Raw genomic sequence first — 21,818 nt, forward strand, 5'->3', positions numbered from 1 at the left:
GTTAAACATGGGGGTGGTACGGTCATGCTATGGGTATGTGTCTGTGTCAGAGGTAGTGAAGTGTAGCGGTTCCTAACCCTGGTCCTCAAGTACCCCTACCCTGCATATTTTAGACCTGTCTCTGTTGCAGCACATCTGATTGAAATGATTGCATAACCTACTAAGCAGCCATCAAGGGCCGCAGAAGTCCCTTAATCACTCATTCATATGCGTCAGGTGTGTGGCCGCAAGAAGACACCTAAAACATGCATGGCAGGAGTAGTTGGGGACCATGGTTGGGAACCACAGATGTACCGCACCAAGTGGGTGGAATCAAGGACACAATTAAGCTCTACCATCTCTGAGAAGAAGAGTAGTCAACTATCAAGCCAGAACTGTGCCAGAAGCATGGTGCTGTCTACAAGCATGTGGCCAAGGTGCAACTTCCTAAGTGGACAACTGACTAAATATAAGATATGGCGCATGATCACATTTGAGTTTGATTATCAAGGAGAACTCCATGGTAAAGTGAGTTTAAAGGATTAATTAAACAAGAGATTTGGAGATGAGTCACGTAAGATGTGGTGATGCGTCATCTGGGGAGACGTGTTGTTGGAGGGGACTCAGCATGTGGGCATGGTCTCAGGAAACGGAGCCAACCGAGCCAACCCAGGACCCGCCAGATGGAACTGAGAACGAGAAAGAACGAGGGAGGCAAGTAGGGGAAGATTGATGAGGGTGGTGAGGAAGAGACAGCTGATGATGTTATGCCCTGCAGGGGGAAAGACAGGGTGGGGTTGAAAGAACGCAACAAGCAGAGGTAGATGGGCGAGCTGCGTATGGTTAGAATAGAGGGTAATTGAGGGTAACTGGTTATTGGTGGCACGTCGGACTCGTTTTAAAAATTGCGGCCATCGTGCTTTTTTAGCAGTGGGCTCTGAGACTTTGTAACACTCGGTCTCTACGCTGGCCAGAATCCACTGTCTCTTTTAAGAAACATCTAAAGACCTTTTTATTTAGACAGGAATTTGCTTAAGCATGGTTTGTGTTTTTAAATAGTTTCTGCTTATCTGAAGCACTTTGTGATGTCTGCGAAAGCAGCTATTGAAATAAAACGTTACTTACTTACTTAATTAGACGTGTGATTGAAGCCTGGCCCTACTCTCGAAACGTCATCAACATGCTAACTTCATTTGCATGTGTAATCTAGACCCTGTGTGGATTAGAGAAAATGCTCAGTGAGTGAAATTTAGTGCGCTTTACTCTTGCTTTTAAAAGCCATTGGAGTTGTAATGTCAAGCCGACTCAAACAAAGATTGTCTCAGATAAATCATTGAAATCCAAAGAATAATATGACAGCACACTTCACGACAAGGGTACGTACGTATACCTCTGACAGCAACTGTAGATGGAGCGTTCACTCTCCCCCAAACGCGTCCGTCCACCGTCCCTACCCATCCTCCATTTTCATCCCCCCTCTCCTCTTGAAATCACAGCTGACTTTACAGCATCTCAGCTCTGTTTGCTGACACATCAGTAGTGGCAGCAGAAAGACAAGTGTGCCTGTGAGAGAAGATGAGGAGGCAGAGAGCGAGAGAAAGACACCCCAGCAGATAGTCGCGTGACGGAGCAGAAGCAGAGCAGGCAAAGCAACTGGGGCTGGCAATAAGTAAAAGAACAAAATCATCATTACCATCAAAAATGAAGAGACGGTCACTGAGCCTCACAGGAGAGCTGCTCTCAGAACAGACAGATCTCTGCTTGCGCCTCGGGGACTTGACATCTTTATTACATTAACCATCACAATGGCAGGATTTCTGTTATCTTGTCTGTTTTCTGCTCTCATCCTGCATGATCCCTTTCTGGATGGAAAAAAAAAAAAACCCTCAATAGCCTGACATCCTGTGGAGAGTTACGTTCAAAGTTGGCAGTCAATCTACAACAGATTTGGACCAGAGTTTTCTATTGAATTAAAGGAATTGTGAGATTCTCTGAACCATCACATATGAAAAAGAGATGATCCAATCCAAAGCAATACTGTAGTCAAGGTTTATTGTTTTGTTTTGTTTTTACAGTGAAAAATGTTCATGTAATCCAGTCATCAGGATGCTGAACTCTAATCTCTTATAATTCATTTCTGGCTTACTGTGTGGATTTAGGATTTGTGGCAAGATGGTTTGATCTGTTGCATATGGTCCAAATGGATTTGAAGCTAACATCCATGGTATTGCAGTGAGGTAGACACATATTTGATTCGGTTTGGTCGAAAGGCAGTCTTCTTGATCAAAATATCACAAGTTGATCCTTAAGTGTGGCCCGGGGTCCATTCGTGGCCCTTGAAATTATTTTGGGGGGCATCCAACTGCAATTTCAGAGTGCTGCAAATCTGGCCTGCCCAAAGCACAGGCTGCTCATGCTGCTTGACAGCTTTTTCTGGTCAAGGTTTTCACTGACAAATGTAAATTGTGCTAACCTTTTTTAAGTTCACTGACAAGAAAAACAATGTGTTATTTGCTAGCCACACAGAAGCCTTTCCACAAAAATCAGACTAATTCATATTTTTCATCAAAATATAGTGTGTTTAATTTGTTATCGAAAAGGTAGGAAATCAAATTGCAAAACAAATGTAGCCATTTTGAGAAAAATACCACATTAAGAGATAAATATCTTAAGTAACCTTTTTTTTTTTCAAAAATATCAAAAAATTCACTTCTCTGTTCTACGCTACATGTCATACAAAAACTAACAAGTACATAAATAATTAAACAAATGTTTATTTTAAAGCATACGTCAAACATGGAAATGAGTTAGAATCTAAGGAAGAGTTTATGACTTTCTGTGACGTGTCTGTTTACTGCAGCTAACTTTTTTTTTTTCATTAAAAAACACTTTCCAGCAGGACCTTACTAACCTTCTAAGCCACGTCACTTTTCCTTTTGAAACCATCTATTGACAGTTTGATTAGGTCTTCTGTAGCCTCGGGTACTGGCTTAAGGAGGATCTAATGCCTTAATGCCTTGTTTACACATTACCCGAGCTCCCACTGCCCCCGAAATGTTGTTTCAATCAAGTGGAGTGAATAAAACTAGTGTAAATAGAATATACTGCAAACATTTACTTGTAGAAAAAAAAAGAATGTGGTAGATTTGCTCACCAAAGAAGAAAAGAAAGAACAATAAACTTTAGTTAGTCCAACCTTATTGTCATTGATAACGTCCATGGCTGAATTTGGATCAATTAGGGTCTAGCAGATGTGCAGAATCATGGCCGACCCCCGGGGCTTAAAGAACACAATTCAATTTTTCCTCAACAAATGTAATTCCATTAGGCTGGATAAAAACAGGCAACTCGCAAGGGAGGAGTCTTTTAAAAAGCAAAGAGGTGGACAAGGTTGGAAGAGATCTAGCGGCTGTTCAGAGGAGAGCTGAGACACCAATGAAGCTTAACACCAGGGTAAATAAAAAAAAAAGCTAATTACTGATGCTTTAGAGAAGGTCAGACGTTTTCTGACATTAGAGACAAAGAGGGCAGAAAACAGAAAGAAACTTGTTCTACAGAGAATCTAAAACTTCTATTATTGAAATCGAACAAGACAAATGTGGCTGTATTAGTTTAACATTGCAGAGTTTTGACTGCAGGATTGGAGAAAAAGTTTGCTTGCAGTTCACTCTTTGGCTTAAACTTCAGGTCAACTTTGGCAAGAGAGACTAAGGAAAAGAAAAGGAGCTTAAAAAGAAGGGTCTGTCAGCCACAATGAAGCTCTTTAACAAAGACCTCCGCCTTCAGGACATCACCATCATGTATTTCACCGGCCTGGCTGCCTTAATGGTGATCCTCGTGGCTTCGTATCAGGCACCTTCCAACGCCGTGGACGTGTCCAGCCTTAAGCCGAGCCCCTCCAGTCCTCTGCTGCCTCTACCCATGCCTTTCCGTATGCCCCTGGATCCACGCGGGGACCTCCTGCTGGCCTGGAACATCAGTTATGCCAGCCAGGAGGTTTACATGCAGCTTAGGGTCGCAGAGCTCCGACACGGGGTGGTGCTGGGGATGTCGGACCGCGGTGAGCTCACCAACGCAGACCTGGTTGTGCTGTGGGATGCTGGGACAAAGAGCTACTTTGGGGTAAGCAAGGATTTCATTTCGGTCTATGTTTTCAAGGAATTTTAGGACAACACTAACCATTTGACGAGTATGTGCCTTTTTAAAGACAGCCTGAGAGCGCAGGGGTTTTATGAAGGATCTTAAGGAGGATCTCCTAGTCGGTCCATGGTTGTGCGGATGAGGGATTGGCGTTCTTGCACAAGTAACCTGGGGGATAGATTTCACTGCATGATCACAGAGTCTCTAAAGATATTATCAAGCCTTCCTAATTGGAAATCAGTCAAACTGCACTAATAGCTGCAGCTCTTCTGGGAATCATTAGCAGATATTTGCATATCAAAGCAAAATCACATGTTAATTAGGATGTGTAAAATTCCTGTTTTCATTTTGCCACACATGTCTTTTTTTTTTTTAATGAAATCCAACTTAAATTCTAACTGGAAATTAGCTGGTATTATTTTTTTTTTCTGGGCGTAGATATCTTGCTACCTAATTTACTTTTCTTTACATTTTTAAAATCATTGTCCGGTGTTTGGGCGTTCCACCGACGCCTGCGAGGAAGCATCGACAGCGCAAAAGGGAAGGTGTTTGGGTGAAAAAAAAGCTGCTTTTCAGTTTGGAATTCTGGTTGATAGAAAACCTTTTGTATGATTTTACATTGCACTCGTAATTAAGAGATTAAGAACAGCCGTATCGGTAATAAATCTAAAATATGATATTATATATAATTAATATTTTTATATATGCCATATATACATGCAAACAGAAGTTATTTTAGGAGATGATACCATTTGTAGAGGCCTACATTGTTTAATATACTGGAGTGGGGTCACACCTAAAGTTTGGGTTTGAACCATCAACCTCCTGAACAGTTAAGTCCAATTCAGTCAGTTTATTTAAATAGCATCAATTCACAAAAGTCCACTCAAAGCTTTTTTTTAGGAGGCAACCATGTCCACCTCATGTCTAGAGGTATATAGCCAATTTCGATTAATTAGAATATTACTTAAACATTTTTTATTTTTTTTATTTCAGTTAATTCAATTTACTATCACACATTAAGAGGTAATTATAAACTGAGAAATTAGCATTGTCGGAGCACATATTCCAATTTATTGAAAAGGACAGTGGAAGCAATGTTTGTTTTTTTTCTAATTAAGTTTAAATAATTCTTTTTAATCCAATCTAACCATACAGGCTGTTTCAGGTTGAATTATATCCAATCCAATACGTCAAAGTTACTCTTCATTGCTCAAACAGATACACCAATTAGAAGTCTATCATTCACTGCCAGCTTGTAAAAAGTAATCTGTCTGACAGACATTTACTGAGTCGCTAACTTTGCAGCAATCTTTCATCTTGAACAGTCATATAGCAACGGTGGAAAGGAGCCACTCCCATTTAACGGGCATAAACTCCAGCAGAACCAGGCTCCTCAATGGTGGCCATCTGTGACCTTGGAGCTGCACAGCCAGGGAGAAGACAATGAAAGAAAAAGACCGGTTATGGAACTTCTGTTTCAAGTATTTTCTATTTTGCAGAAAAAGAGATAAACAGAAGCTCTGAGCCAAAGTGTTCTTTTTCTGAAAAAAAAAAAAAAAAAAAAAAACAGAGCAAGAACACAAAGCTAATTGCAGCAGTACCTCCAAATTATGCGCCGTTGGTGCTTGTTCCTCCTAAACTGAGCTAAATGCCTGTTCAGACAGTTCCCCTTGTAGAGTGATGGCAAAAAGACGGTGAAATGTCATTTATACGGAGAACTTTGAGTAATTACATCAGGTAATTTATCCTATTTTAACAAATTAACTGTTGCTTGGCATGATGTAAGCTCGTTTGTTTTTCACTGTGCCACAGATATATTTCACATTAAGTTAAAATATGAAGCATTTCCCTGAAATTCAGCCGGTGGATTAAAAATCAAGTCATGTGAGACGGAGCTGTGTTAAAGTAGTTTCCTGTTAAATCGGTTGCACCCGATCCAGCTTTCTTTTTTTCTCTCCACTTTTTCCTGCCTCAGGGGAGCAAATTTACTCACAGATAAAGGTCACTGCAATGCTGCAGTCACACACACACACAAGCAGACGGACAAACTGACAGACAGACATTTTGCATCTATAAACACATTTTCCTTCCCTCTCTGCTCCAGTTGTGTTATGGTTTCATCAAAAACAGCTATTTACGAATTGCTTACTTTAGCAGAACCTAAAAAACAAACAGTTTCATGTGAAGACAAGATTTGCCTTTGAATTGAAAAATGTTTGCAGAACTGAAGAACTGGGTGAAGTCTGTACTGACCAACATAAACTATGTTCTTTTTTAACATAATTTCCACATATATCAGCGGAAGAAAAACATTTAAAAAAAAACTAAATTAGAAATAAAACAAAAATAGAAATGCCAATGAATTGTCTATTATTGATATTTATTTAAAAAAATCACAAGGATATGTTTTTTTCAAATGGTTATGTAACATTTGTGGCTCTAAATGGGTTATATTTAGTTGCACTGGGGGCAGAAATGACTCTTTGGGTTGTAAAGGTTGCAGACCCCTGTCCCAGAGTAACTGCTGTATTACAGAGACACCTGCTTCGAAGCAGAGAGAGGTGTTCAAAACTAGTCACCATAGGTCCCTGTGGCTCAACCGCTCAAGTTTTCTTCACCGCAGACATCTAACTCACACTGGACGAGGTGTATTATGGCCCACATCCCTTATTTGACGTGCACAAAGTGTACACTTTCTAAGTCGATGTCTTCCAAATCCATGGAGCTTGTGTGGGACAGTTATATAAGAGTAACAGTGAGGAGCTAAATGAGAGATCTTAGGTGTTATTTTGGACAGGTAGGAATGTGAGAAACACAGCTGAGGCTACAAAGCCTTCTGGCTGAGAAGAAGAACATCTTGGATACCGGGTCGGGGAAGGTTTCACAACACCAGCTGCCACTCTTTTTAACTAGCTCCTTTCATAAAGCACATCATTCTCTGTCATACAACTGACTGCAACCGCTGCTGTTTGTCGTTATTATTATTATTATTATTATTATTATTATTATTATTATTATTATTATTATTATTATTATACAGTAACCATTAGGAGTTTCTTTTTTATCCTGCTGCTGAGACTACAGAACGTTGTGTTTTAATATCTACAATCAATTACTCTTGCCCTTTCTTGACTTACTCTCTGAAATAGAAACATGTGGTTGTCTAAAGTTCAGAATAGTTTCTTTCTCACGGTGAAAGAAAGTGTGCACACCTGGCTCTCCACATTACCAACATACCTACCATCACCCGTTCTGCGGTTCATTTGTGATGCATTTAGCTCCATAAATCTTCCCATCAACCCTGGACAGCTTGTTTGCTCCTGCTCAAGAAAAGCATTTTGCAGCACTATACTGCAACCACTATGTTTTAGCAGGGGGAGGATGTGCTCAAAAGGTTAGGTTTTGGTGACATCTTACCAGAGCGATGTCTTCTACGTTTTTGCACGAACCATTTCATGACATGACTTTAAGGGGGTAAAATACTGTTTCAAAAGTACTGTAATTATAGCTCAAGATGCTCTGGTGTTCCTGTTTATGGCGTCTCCTGCAGGATGCATGGAGTGACAGCGAAGGCCGTGTATCACTGGACAGCCAGCAAGACTATGAGCTTATCGAAGCTAAACAGAAAGCTGATGGATTTTACCTGCTCTTCAAAAGACCCTTTAGTACCTGCGATCCTAGAGACTACATCATAGAGGTGGGGAAAGGCCATTTTTGTTGTTTTTATTCTGTGTGTGTGTGTGGCAGTGTGAATATAAATGGGATTTGGGTGTGCAAACGGTACCCCCAGTTTCAAGAGAACGTCGCCATCTGTGTGCTTTTCTTTTATACCAGGAACTACAAAAGAAAGGTTACTCAGCTTACAGCACTGCCATAAAATAAACCTAACTTAGACTTTGGTTCACCCAAATCTGCTTTTGATTAATTCAATAAACCAAATACAGCAAATGTGACTCATAAAAGAGACCCAGATCCGCTTCCTATTGCTGAGAACTTTTTTTTAAATCTATCTTCCTAAACGAGCTGGAGGCCTTTGTTTCAATAAGGAAAGAAGTGCAAAACACTTTTAAGTTGTCCATTTACAATAATTTACACATCCTATACTAAAAATCTGAATACTTTATTTTCTAATTAAAGACATTGCATTATTAGTTTATTTTTGAACTAGTAAAAAAGAAAGAAAAAAAATTAGTTTTTTGTGTTTTTTTTTTTTCTTACTATTTTTGACTTGACGAGTTTGACCCACATGACAAACAGTTTGGATGTCTCTAACTTAAAAGAATTTTCTAAACTGAAGATACTGTATGGGTAATTTCTAGCAAAACAAAGTAGAAAAATCATTCTGTGAGATATGATACAATAGTAAGAATAAAAACCTATGGCTGACTTAACTGTTGAATTTATAGAAATGTTTTGAAACTTTTCTCAAACTAAAGTCATATTAATTGTGTGATTTATTCATTCATTCTTCTATTCATTTTTTCTAAAAGTATACAGTATGTTTAGATATCTTCCAAAGTTATTCGTAAACTTTTTTTTAACATCAATCTACCAAAAGTTATTTATACATTTTGTTTTAAGCTTTTATCTGCCAAATTCCCCAGAGTATTCGTGTTTTGAAGCGATAAGATTATACTACTACAATAATATACAATATATTGTGTAAAGCAATGCGTACATTTTTCTTGTCTTTTGTACAAAACATTAACTAATGATCAAAGGGAGTTAAAGTTCTTGTCTAAAAATTTACTTATTTCACTTTTCACAGAAAATTATATTTATCACTGTTTCCATGGTATCATATTTTACTTTTTAGAGCAGACACAAAAATCAATACTGATTACTATGACGACATCATGAAAGTATCTATATTTGCCTGACAAAAACATAATATACAAATTAAGTAAGTTCAAAAGGATTAATTTAAAATAACCGTCTTCGCCTCTCTGATTCTGCTTTGTAGTTATTTAAAACGTTTTTGTTCTGACTCACCAGGAAGGAACCGTGCACATCATCTATGGCTTGTTGGATCAACCTCTTGCCTCTCTTGAGGATCTGAACCTGTCCAGGATCCACACGGGGGTGCAGAGAATCCTAATGCTGCGTCCGGACACGCCGTCACCCACTCTGCCTCCGGATGTGCAGACGTTGGACGTTCTTGCTCCAAATGTCATCATACCAAACCAAGAAACTACCTACTGGTGCTTCATCCAGAAGCTGCCGGATGATATGACCAAGAACCACATCGTCATGGTAGAAGGATTTCAGAAATAATACAGGCTTCAAATTTGGTCTGTTCACAATTACATGAATACATGTGAAAAGCTGTTTAATTTTTCTTTATTTCTGTCAGTATGAGTCCGTGATAACGCCAGGAAACGAGGCCATTGTGCATCACATTGAGGTGTTCGAGTGTGCACCGGATCTCCGAGAGGTGCCGCAGTACAGCGGCTCCTGTGACGATAAAATGAAACCCAAAAACATCAACTTCTGCCGTCATGTGTTGGCTGCGTGGGCTATGGGGGCTGAGGTAGTTTCACCCAAAACATCATCACGAAACGTTACATTGCAAAAAATAAATGCCCGTTAAAGATGTGACAATTAGCCTAAATGACAGTAGTTTAAAAAAAAAAAAGAAGATTTAAGATATAAACTGAAGATATGAGATTTACAGTTCCACAAACACCAAAAGATAAAGCAGAATAAGTATAACATATTCAGCCGGTTCAATGTAAACACCAAACTAATTGAAACAGAGCATTGGGACAAACTTGGTTTGAGTCCAGACCTTGCACCTATTTTAGGAGACAAACAAAAGCTCCCACGCTAGTAATATTAAAGCCTGGAGCTGCAAGCTTCTGTAAAGATGTTCCCACACACAAATCGTCTATTAAGAGACAGTCTGTATGTGGGACGCACACAAATATTTATAAACTTGCTTACATGAAAACAGAAAAATACACCCACTGTACTGCAAATGAAAACCTTACATGAACTAATAAGACGTTTTAGAGGTGATGCAAAAGGTTTCATAAAGGCTTTTTTTTTAAAAACAAAAACAAATTCAATGCAGTTTTCAATGCAATTCTTATCCAAATGGCTACTTCAGTGGTTTTCACAAAACTGCTAACAATACAACTTTAAAATCTGTGTTTATCAAAAGGTAAAATAGCTAAATATAACTTCGGAAAAATACATTTAAATGATTAGCTTGTGAGAATAATGTCATTCTTACCTCTGTGCCCTGGACTTATGAGTTCAGCCTGTTCTTGACATTATCTGGTCAGAAGTAGTTCTTTTTTTCTCTCTCACTGGCTTTTGACAGTTATTCTGGGATTGTTCAGGAATTTGAAGTGGCCGTAGTTAATAAGAAAGAAAAAAAAACTAAACGTATCATTCCCTCTTCTCACTTGAAGAGGGTTCCTTAGGAGTCCATCACTTGACTTAGCTGTGAAGAATAAACTGCTCTGGCCAGAATGGACTTTGACCTTGGGCCAGTAACCTTGAGTAAACAAAATCCACTGCTCTAAAATTATTTATTTAAAATTATCTCATAAATGAGTGTACATTTTTTATTAGTATTAGTACTTTTCAAACTTGTCCTGTAATTGCTGACCTGCCTGCTGCATGTTTCAACTGTTATTTTGCTTATTTATCTTTGGTAATTATCTCACTAAAGATAAATAATCGTTCTTCAACCCCATCTGCACTGATAACTGGGTATAGATAGAAAATGGATGGATGGATCATTGGTGATAACCTCCGGGTCTGTGAGGTTTGAAGGCCTCATCACCCTAATCTTAAACTCCTTCCACATATTCTGTCAGATTCAGGTTGGGACTCTGGCTGGGCCACTCCAAAACAGTAATATTACTTTCTGTCAGAAGAACCATGTTGGTCAAATAAAAAGAAAATGACTTCAAAAGCAACATCCCATGGTGTCAACACATCAAGGTTTAACTGTAATAGTTATTATGGAAACTTGGTGACACCTAGCCTCTCTTTGCTTCAGTTCTCTAACAGTAAGGAATGGAGATGTTTTCGCCCACTGAAAAAATTTACTCAGTATTATAAAAGATTGGCTTATTCCTCAATTTCGGTGTGACATTTTGATATTCTAGACTTTTACACATTTTTACAGGGGGTGACAATAAATATGGCTGGCATTGGATATAAAAGAGCTCAGAGCCTTAGTTAACCCATCCAAAAAACTTGAGTGAATAGTGAATGCTGGGATCAATAGTGCATGTGGTTTTCTTCCAAGTGCGTCCAACCTTTTTGTCCTTCTCCTCTCTGACCCGGATATTCAACTTAAACACCTAAATGATAAACTTAAGGCTCACAACTGCAGAGTGAAAGGCCATAAGGTGACAAAGCAGTGGCTGAGCAAGTAAAGCATTCAACTATCCACATAAAGCAAAGAGGACAGGCAACAGCGAGGCTGTCACCGTATTTCTCTGCACTGCTTCCCACTGTAATACAAGCAAGCCTGGCCCCTCTCCGATTGGATTATCTGCCAGCTAAACAAAACAAGCAGGATGCCTTCTGTGAGCTGTGAAGACAAGATTAGGTTGGAAATATTCAGGCCTCTTTCATCACCTTCCTACAGTGTTGTTTTATTCTCCCAGGCAGTGCACTGGAAGAAAGGGGTATTGAAGCCTTACAGAACAGCAATAAAATAAGAGAAGAAAAATAAAATAAAATAAAAAGAACTGTGCGTTTAAAAGAGTCAATGTACAAGATATGTTTGTTAGAAAGTATAACTTTTCTAAAGGAAGTATAAGACTACTAAAACTATTTGAATGAGCAACTTTTCTTTTCAGAGAATCAAATTAAAGGTAATTCTGATCATTCTACTATTGAGAAAGACATTTGTACTAGAGAGTATGTTTTCTAATAAACATTTAAGTTATATTATGTGCAGGGGAAAATCTTGATTGCTGTAAAATGTCATATTTCTAGTCCTAATAAGACCACCGAATGAACAATAAATCGTAAGTCGTCCATTTAGCCATTACAGTAAGCTACCCCCCGCGGGGGTTTGTCTCCTGAATCTTGCATGTATTTAATGCATGCATGGATGTGTGTTCTTCCAGGCTTTTTACTATCCCCCTGATGCAGGCCTGGCCATTGGTGGACCTGGTTCCTCAAGGTTCCTTCGTCTGGAAGTCCATTACCACAATCCTCTTCTTATATCTGGTAAACACAGAATACACACAAAGTTAGGGATATACTGCACTACCAATGGTGTGCATGTTATTCTAGGAAAAACCCTAGCAGAGTATTATTCATCTCTTAGTCTGAGCCTGACCCTCATCTTATCAGACCAGTTTATTTGATTTGCCCAAATATGTCTCCAGATTTGTTTTTTTCCTGTCCAAAACATCAAATGCCTGGGTATTTCACATTAATATTCTCCATAAGGTCTTTCTGGATTTGAATAATTTAAGAACTGCTTTTGCTTTTGTGAGAACATTTCCAGGTAAGAAGCAATAACTGAATGATATTACTAGCTATTACTTTTTGTGAAGCTTTGACGTCACCTACCAATACCGGTTTTAAATTTCTCTGATGTCTCTGTAAGAACCATAGTATAAGAAGACATATGATATGTACGGAAGATACTGTATGTTTACCCTTTCCCCACATCATGTAAATGAGGAGCAGAGGCAACATCACAGCACAGTGTAAAAGAACAGTTTCTGTAAAGCAAGGTTTTAGAATTATTTTTGATGCAAAATCAAAATAATTACAAAGCAGACAAGCTCTTCAGCAACTCATTTTACTAATCAGACCGATAAAGCATCAGTCTCTTTAATAATAATTTAGTGATTTCTAAAATGAGCCAAAACTTTTAATACTAATCCTGTTTGATCAAAAACACATCAACCATGAAGCATAAAGGGATAAAACAGCCATTTGTGTCTTACAAACCTTAGCCTTCCTGTTATCTGCTAAAAGCGTAGCTCTCTCTCGCTGCCTAAGTGAAACCTAGATCATGTTTTGTTTTTATAGAAGCTGTATAAAGTTCCCTTTATGCAGCTTCCCTGTGCTTTCTGTGACTTTAATTTAACTGAAAACAGCCTATTTTGTTTACTTTCTGACCACCTTGTCAGGACTGATCAAGCAGGAAATCAGGCAATTCCAGTCCCCAGTGAATTTCTTGCTGAAACTCAATTAAAATTCATGATTTGCTAAATTCACAACAGCCCCTCCTTAAAAATGTTAACACACTGTGAAATTACTTTTTTTTTTTAATACTAGTATTTTCTTGTTTTGTCCGGACCACAACAGCTTCCAAACACGTTTCAGGCCAATTACATGATAAAGAGTGCTCATTCGACACAGTCAATGATCACTGAAAACTTAAAACAGCAGAAGTCTTCTGCTACAAAAGACACCAAAATAAAACACTTTAATTTACATATTTCAAAGACTGGGATGGTGCACAAATATTCTACCTATATAATATTTTAAGCATAGAACGTTGTACAGTTACCAAGCATTAATGAATTTGTATTTCTAATGCAGGCAGGCATGATTCATCAGGGATACGACTGCATTACACTCCCAGCCTGAGGCGGTACGATGCAGGGATCATGGAGCTGGGCCTAGTTTACACTCCCATCATGGCGATTCCTCCGAAGCAGCATACCTTCTATCTCACTGGGTATTGCACATCCAAGTGCACCCGGACTGTATGTACACAAAGCCCCCATAATTTTGTGTTTCAAATGCTGAGAAACTCAGCACTGAGATTATCTTGAGAACCTAAAAACTCTCTTTATTTGTCTGCCGCTTGTCTGTCTAGGCTTTGCCTCCAGGAGGTATCTATGTATTTGCATCCCAGCTGCACACCCACCTGGCAGGCCGTGGGGTCAAAACAGTTCTGGTGAGGGGAGGGAAAGAGCTGGAAGTGGTACAGGAAGACCAGCACTTCAGTACAGACTACCAGGTGAAAGAAAAGATAGCTCTGTTTCTACAATGGATGTCGACACTGTAATTATGCACCTTAGTAATTTCTTTGTTAGACTGGGAACAGTATCAAAAATCCCGTTTTAAATGATTTGCCAAAGATTATTTCAAAATTCCAAGTTGAGATGCAAGCTATTTCCACTGTGTGAAAATGTTTTGTCTTGTTTGATAAATGTCAGGTCAATCCATACTTTATATATACTAAACTGTAAAAAGTTTGTCAAAAGTTAAGAAAAAAACTGAGCAAATTTCTAAGAGCAAGAAGTTGGCAAGTTACAAGCAAAAGTGCTATGTGGGCAAATGAGGAGCCACATTACAAGTTTTGTTTCTATTATTTCAAACAAGCAAAAAAGATAGATACCGCAGAGATTTCAGCAAATTGAACTGAAACTGGAGTGCTGATTGTAACAGGATATTGCCTGTTTTCTAATTAACTCTAGTCACGATTGCTTAATTAATGCCAAATATTAAATGTATATATTTTACAATACCAGAATTTTTAAAACGTATAACATGTCATTTCAAGCAGTTTTTGATAGTAGTTTTAAGCCGCTGCTTTTCAAACATCCTGCAACCGCTAGCTGTACTGCAGTGCTACTGTGACTATGTGCATGAATCAGAACAAGTGGATTTTTAATTTCTCTCACACTCCAACTGGAGTGACTGAACCAATTCAAACAAATAATCTGAGCCTGCACTGTTTCTGAAGAGTCTGATGTCTCTTTTCATAATTTGTGGTGGCAACACGTATATTCCTGAGTCAGCATAATTATAATCTTTAACTTTGTTACAGTAATTTAAAAAACAGCAAGTCCTATTACTCACAGCACAGAGTCATTTAATAAATTCAGAACCCTAGTGTGTGTGCTCTAAAATAAGACAGGCAATAAATGCTTATTTTTATAAACAATAACATATTTTAAGCCAGCGGCTTAAACTACTGTTAAACCACTGCCTTTCTAACTTCCTGTAGCAGCTAGCTGTGCTGTAGGGCTAACGATAGCTTATCTATAAACAGAAAAAACAATTAAAGATCAATGTTTCTTTTTAAATTTCTGTACTACTCTAAAGCAGTGCTATAGCTAACTATCTTTTTGTTAGCATTTCCACTTAAGAAAAAATTTAATATTTTTTTGCTGCAGCTTATTTGCCATTTCTTCCTCCACCAAAAGGGGGAGCTACAGTCCCAACAGCACTTTCGTTGCTAGTCACTCTATATCATCAGGCACAGCACACTGTGATTTACCTTATCCGTCAGCTGTAAACTGACAAACCACGGCATTAACTTGTTGAGAAACAGCGGCAGACATCTGCAGCAATTTGCTTGTGCTACACATGTATGCTCGCAGGAAAAGATGTGACGGGCTAGGTGATAAAATCTCCATCTGCAGCTGATGAGACTAATTTAAATGAATGTTGAGTGGTGTTGATTCAAAACCTCATTAGATATATGGAAGCTTTTGCTGCACCAGTCTCAGCCAAGCTAAAATATATTTTAAATCGTGTCAAATGAGAGTCCTGGGGGAGACAAACAGCTGCTGTTTTTGTTCTGTCTGTATTTAAGGTGTATGTACATGGTGACGCTTAAATTACAACATAGAACTGAAAAGTAAAAAACGTTGAAGAATAACGAAAGCATTGTATTATAGATGCTAATCATGTCTAAACTTATCTTTTGCTGTGCAGCTGCCTTTTGTAATTGATATGCTTAGTGAATATTGCTTTTGTTCAACTGATTTTGCTCTCTTCTTTTGTGTAGACAATCCGAGTTCTGAGGAAAATGATAAATATTTTACCAGTAAGTATGAATTTGAGGACTTTGTAACTGAAATATTATGCCAGTTTTTTTTTTTTTTATCTTTGTTAGTTTTTATAGACAAGAATATCAACTTTACAATCGTGTAAACTGGCAGATTTATTTGTCACACCCCTTGCTTGTAAAGCAGTACATTACATAACCATATGGCAGTGAGAGGCATTTAATTTTAAAGTAAATAGAAGGAGGCTGTAAAATAAAGAGATTTATTGGAGAATTCTCAGTTAAACCAAACAGCAGTGGCTGTGATTCACAAAATAATTATTTTATTTTTTTTACGGGTTGCTTATGTTGCATTTATAATGATCGTTTAATGCTGCAGGGTGACGTCCTTATAACAAAGTGTACTTACAACACAGAGGACAGGAGCAAGCCTACAGTGGTGAGAAGTTTTGGTATTTAAATGAAAACTTGTTTTGATAGTATAACCCTGAGTGCACTCTCTGATTTCCCTCATGTTCACCAAATGTTGTCCATTCTGCTTTTGTCGTCTCCCCAGGGAGGTTTTGGCATCATGGAGGAGATGTGCGTTAATTACATTCATTATTACCCTCGGACTCAACTGGAGCTCTGCAAGAGCCACGTTGACCCAGGCTACCTGCAGAAATATTTTAACTTCATTAACAGGTACTGCGTAAAGACCGCACACTTTAAATTCTTTAATTTTTCTGTGACTCCTCTTCTTTTAGTTCAGTTTGTACTCTGAACTCTGAAATGTTCTTTCTTCCCCATTGATCCTTAAGGGGTTCTTTAAAAAAAAATTATGTTTTTGTCCCCAAATACAAGAAATGTTTGGATCCCAATGCTGTAAAAATAGTTCTATGTTCTTTACACATGTCAGTCTTTTAGCCTGAAATATTAATTTCAACAAGGAAATTTAATATTTTTAACCTGTTAAAAGGGCAAAATGTTTACTAAACGTTTTTTTTTTTTCGCTAAATAAAACTAAAATACAAATATTATTTTTAGGAACACATTTCAATGAATATTTTCTCTTGTAATTATTTGGCTCACATTGTGTTTGCATAAGTCCCCTGTTTACGTCTAGGCTTATGTTGTGTATATATATATATATATATATATATATATATATATATATATATATATATATATATATATATATATATACACACACACACACAAATACAAATACCTGTGTGTGTAACCTATTTAAGGCTAATTTAAAGGAGCAATAAACCATGTTTCGTTCTTTTCTTTTCTTTATTTTCTTTAATAGAAAGAACAAAAAATTGTTTTGTGAAGAACTAAAGGTATCTTTATAGATGGAATGTGGTACAACATCACACACCATCTCTATGTTGTTCTCCAGTCTCTTGTGTACAAAGCCAGGCCGCCCGGGCGTGCGTATATGTCTGTCTCCGCTCAGGATTTAGCCCCTCCCTGCCCGTAAAATGCCACCGTCAGAGTGGCATTTATTTGTATATAACATTTCAGTAGCAAGACAATTCAAAGCTGGACAGACAGTGTTCAGCAGCCCACCTAGTGGTGAAACGTTGCTAACTGCACCTTTAAAGAATTGAGAAGATCATTTAAAATCTGGTCAATCTGAGTAATAGTCCCATACCGAACATGCATGTTGCGACAGTGGAGAGGAAAACTCCCCTTTAACAGGAAGTAACCTCCAGCAGAATTATGCTTAGTGGGAAGTCCCATCTGCCATGACCGACTATCTCCACTTTCAGCAAAAAGCATATTTGGCTTTTAAAGAAGACATCCCCACTAGCTTTTATAACCCTTCAAAGATCCTTGGGACATTGTCTGCCATTAGGGTTTAATTTTCCTGCCTTATAAGCAGCGGTGAAGGGATTGCTGCAAAGTCAACAACACAATGCTGCCCACTGTCCAGTGAATGCTGTTCGTCAATGACCCGATTGAATCTGCTGGGTTTCTGTAGATAGAAAACTTTATAACCAATCTGTCCGGTGATTGATGATTGAATTGACTTTATGAAGTGCCTTGATATGACGTGTTGTGAATTGGCGGCATACTACAAACTATTTTGATTGAATATTTATGTGTTTTAAAATACCTCGTCTCCTCCTTATGTGGCTTTTGCTCCCATTTCTGCCATTCTTCCCCTCCAGGTTCCATGGAAATGACCAGTGTGTCTGTGGAGATGTTGACGTGACAGAGCAGTACGCTCAGCTGCACTGGGATGATTTCGCTGGAGAAGTGCTGAACACTCTTTATAACACAGCTCCCATTTCCATGCACTGCAATCAGTCGACTGCACGCCTCTTTCCTGTGAGTCCCCCCCATTCATCAAACACGCACACATTTACAAGCTGCAATGGACTGGCAAGCAACCAATTAAACCAAATCAATGCAGATATTATTTCTACAGAAGAGTCAGGCTTCTTTAAAAGACTGCTTTTGAAAAATAAACCCACAAACACTCAAGATGTTGGGACCAAAGTAAATAAATCAATTACAGACGGTGTGGAGGCCTTGATCAAGGTTTCCTTGCAGAAATGCTCTCTCCTCAGAACAATGGAGTTAGAAAGTCTGGGTTTCAAAACACCTGTCAAACTCAAGCCAAACAAATTTTAACTGAAATAACAATTCATCCAAAATATCAGTTACAGTGCCACTTCATTATTTAGAGACGTGGAGCTAAACCCTGGCAACTTGATTAAAATAAGCAGTCTGGAGAATAACTTAAAAAAGAGAATCAGCGGCTAAAATATAAAGACTAAAATGTTCCACGCCTGGTGTAAAATGTGCTCTTGAAGGACCTTATCGCTTCAAAGGATCTGGTGGAGAAAAATTGCTTCCACAGCTTTTAATATCAAGCCCAGCATGTGACCTTTTCTTACACTGACATAGTTTGTATAAATAGTTGAATTAATGGAAGGCAAAAAAAACAACAACAAAACTTAATCACATTTTAAAGGAAAAATGTAAGAGAAAAAAAATAAACTTTGGAAGCTATGCTTAAGCTTGCAGTCTGTCTCCTGCAGTATCACAGCTCCTCAGTGGTTTCTTTTATAGTATGTTTCTTTGTCTGGGCTCAAAAGTTTGCAAGTTGATGCAATGCAGCGAGTACAGGCTAGAATCATTGTATAACAACTGGAGGCTGAAAGGCTCAGCCTCGGAGCAGCCTCAAAGCATTGCACACAACAAAGCGTCATTTCAGCATGTTAATATTGTGAAAAGGTGTTCGCCTCTCGCCAAAGTTCTTCTGTGTTCGCTTTCATATCACACTTCAAATGTTTCAGATAATCAAACAAACTGAATTATCAGAAAAAGCTAACTTGTCAAATCAAACGTTGCTCGAGTAAAATGTCTCCATACTTTACTATTGAAAAGGGTTTTGTCATTTATACTATCACTGATAAAGTATGACCAGGGTTTAGAAATAGTGACATAAGTCAAAAATTGATGTTAAAAGCCAATTACAATTTTACGTTAACTAGTTTTTCTACCAACTTAAAGCTGTAGTAGGGAGTTTTGAGACAATTGTAGACTTAGCCTGAAAATTTGAACAAGCCCGCCTTACAGGTCCCTCCCCCTTGCTCTTTATTGACAATTTGATAAACCTTGCTAACAACCAATCAGAGCCAGGCTTTCCTCCTGGCTCTGATTGGTTGTTTCTGTCCGGGAGCGGTGTATTTCTACAAATGGCAATAGGACCACTGGGAGGAGCCAGAGGAGCTTGATTTTTTTTTTTCATAGATTATATGTCTCAGATTTTACTGTCAGGACATGGTGACAGCTTTAACACATTTGTAAAAAAAAAAAAATATACATTTAAATCCAAAACGTTACCTATTGCAGGTTTAATTTTTGTAAAGGATTTTGCTATTGTTTTATATAAACTTATTAATTGAAAACTGTACTAATATTTAGTACAGCCAAATTATGAGAGAGGTATGTGGAAAGTAGTGAGCTCTTTCTCTAAGGCTGGCAAGTCTTGTTCTTGATAGATTCTACGGTTCCATTTGAGTTGCCAAACTCAACATCTTTAAAAAAAAAATGCCCCTCTTGAGGAGGACTTATCAACTAATCAAAAGCTGACTGGGGGTAACATGAGAGCTATGTCAAGTTTTTCAGCCAGCAATAAATTAATTCCTGTATTTTTCTACAAAGCCTTCTTTAGACGTCACATTAGACACGTCAACTATTACTATTGAAATTTACAGTTAATAAGGAATTATTTTCAAATTTTTAGCTTTTCCAAAGTGAATAAAATCAGATTAACTTTAAAGTCTTTTTATTGTCTTGTCTTAGTTGGAACCTTTCACATTTGTTGTCAACTCTTCCATAAACCCACAGTACCCTAGAAGCAAGAAATGTCACAAAAACATTTAGTGTTTTTAAAATATGACACTCTAATGGTGAGAATGAGTTTGTCTTAATTTAATCATAATCCCAGCAGACCAGTTCTGAGTAACTGGAGGAATTTCAGACGCGTATTTGCATTAAATGGGCGAAAGTGGTGCAGGAGCTGGGACTCGGAGTTCATTTTGTAACACTCTGTCTCTCTCAGTCGTCTTGTCCTTGGGCAAGGTTGGAGGGCCTGGTGGTGACAATCGTCTGGCAGCCTCACCTCTGTCAGTCTGCCCCCGGGCAGCTGTGGCTACAAATGTAACTCACCACCGGCCTTTTAATAGATTTTATGTCTTAAATCGAGATGTTCTATGTCAATTTAATTTTTTTCTAACTGCATTTAATGGTTTAGTGTTGTTTTTTTATTACCCAATAAATATTTACATTTTTTTTTTGTGTTTAGTCTTTTGACCAAATTTACAAAAGCACATATTCATATGACCTTTGACAAAGGAGATCATCTTTAATGCAATTTTTTTGTTTTAAAATACGACCAAGCGTGTACTCTTTAAAGAACAACAAATAAGGAAGTATGACGTTCCATGATGGAAATCATTTAACTAAAAGTAACTTACAAAAATATTCCTTTTTCTTCCAGGGTGAATGGGAGAAACAGGCTTTACCAGACGTGACCTCCATCCTGCCAAAACATCGCTACCCCTGCGAAGGAGGTGCACAGTCTTACAATTGAGCCGGCACAGCTCCAGTCTGAGCAGAAACTTTATGAGCGGTTTCAGGACAGGGGAGCGGCCAAAAAGACCAAAAAGGCATCTGTGATGTGCTTCAGTTTGGATTCAGTTTTATCTCTATATTAGCTGCTAGACAGCCTCCATTGCTTACCCCAACCACCCGTGTTTATTATCTGTGCATAATAATTAAGCTATTAACAGTCTTATTCAGTTGTTACATTTAAGGAAATTAACAGAGTTCATGTTTTACACCGGGTCTGCAGATAAAAATAATAAAGTTTCTGTTAAATTTCTCATGATTCTGTTTTAATTAATAACAATAAAGCAATGTTATTTGTCATATAATTTAAGTGTGATGTGTTAAAATAAATATTCTCTGTTAAATTAAAATGTCAGCCTTTGGGTCCACTGCATTGCCATATGAGTTTCTCCTTTTGAAAAGGTTTGGTTTTGAAAAAAAAAAGAAAAATACACAGAATTCTTTAGTTAAAACAACCCTTTATTAATAAACAAATTGTCTTAGACATAAGTCACAAGCCTACTGTAGATCAGCATGAATAAGTCGATCCAATTATTTGTCTTTGCATGTCACACTTCATTTAAAATTAGCACCAAAGTGATTCTCCCCACCCACTTAGAAAGGCATGTTCCACAAACATCAGTTATTTTAACCAGCACTGTTTCAATATTCACACAAAAATAAGAAAAACTGCAAAATTATAAAAACTATATTTTAAGTAGCAATTTTTAAAACTGTAAATATGTTGTTATTAGCCCAAGTGGCTCCCGAGAGCTACCATTTTAAAAGATTAATGGCTTCCTGGACAGAATCAATGAATTCTTTCACATTAGTAAACATTTTGTGT

General features: G+C 37.8%; 1 protein-coding gene across 1 annotated transcript; it reads left to right on the plus strand.

The window, feature by feature from the left end:
- The first annotated feature begins 3,320 nt into the window (after positions 1 to 3,320).
- dbh (dopamine beta-hydroxylase (dopamine beta-monooxygenase)) lies at positions 3,321 to 21,655 on the plus strand. The gene is made up of 12 exons (XM_036139800.1): positions 3,321 to 4,101; positions 7,673 to 7,819; positions 9,118 to 9,375; positions 9,476 to 9,652; positions 12,219 to 12,321; positions 13,654 to 13,820; positions 13,934 to 14,077; positions 15,857 to 15,895; positions 16,236 to 16,295; positions 16,413 to 16,540; positions 18,019 to 18,178; positions 20,862 to 21,655. Exons 1-12 carry the CDS (start codon positions 3,733 to 3,735, stop codon positions 20,952 to 20,954), a joined length of 1,845 nt encoding a protein of 614 aa, XP_035995693.1. The 5' UTR covers positions 3,321 to 3,732; the 3' UTR covers positions 20,955 to 21,655.
- The last annotated feature ends 163 nt before the right edge of the window (positions 21,656 to 21,818 follow it).

The sequence above is a fragment of the Fundulus heteroclitus genome, chromosome 8 (assembly GCF_011125445.2).
Source record: "Fundulus heteroclitus isolate FHET01 chromosome 8, MU-UCD_Fhet_4.1, whole genome shotgun sequence".
NCBI classification, from domain to species: Eukaryota; Metazoa; Chordata; class Actinopteri; order Cyprinodontiformes; family Fundulidae; genus Fundulus; species Fundulus heteroclitus.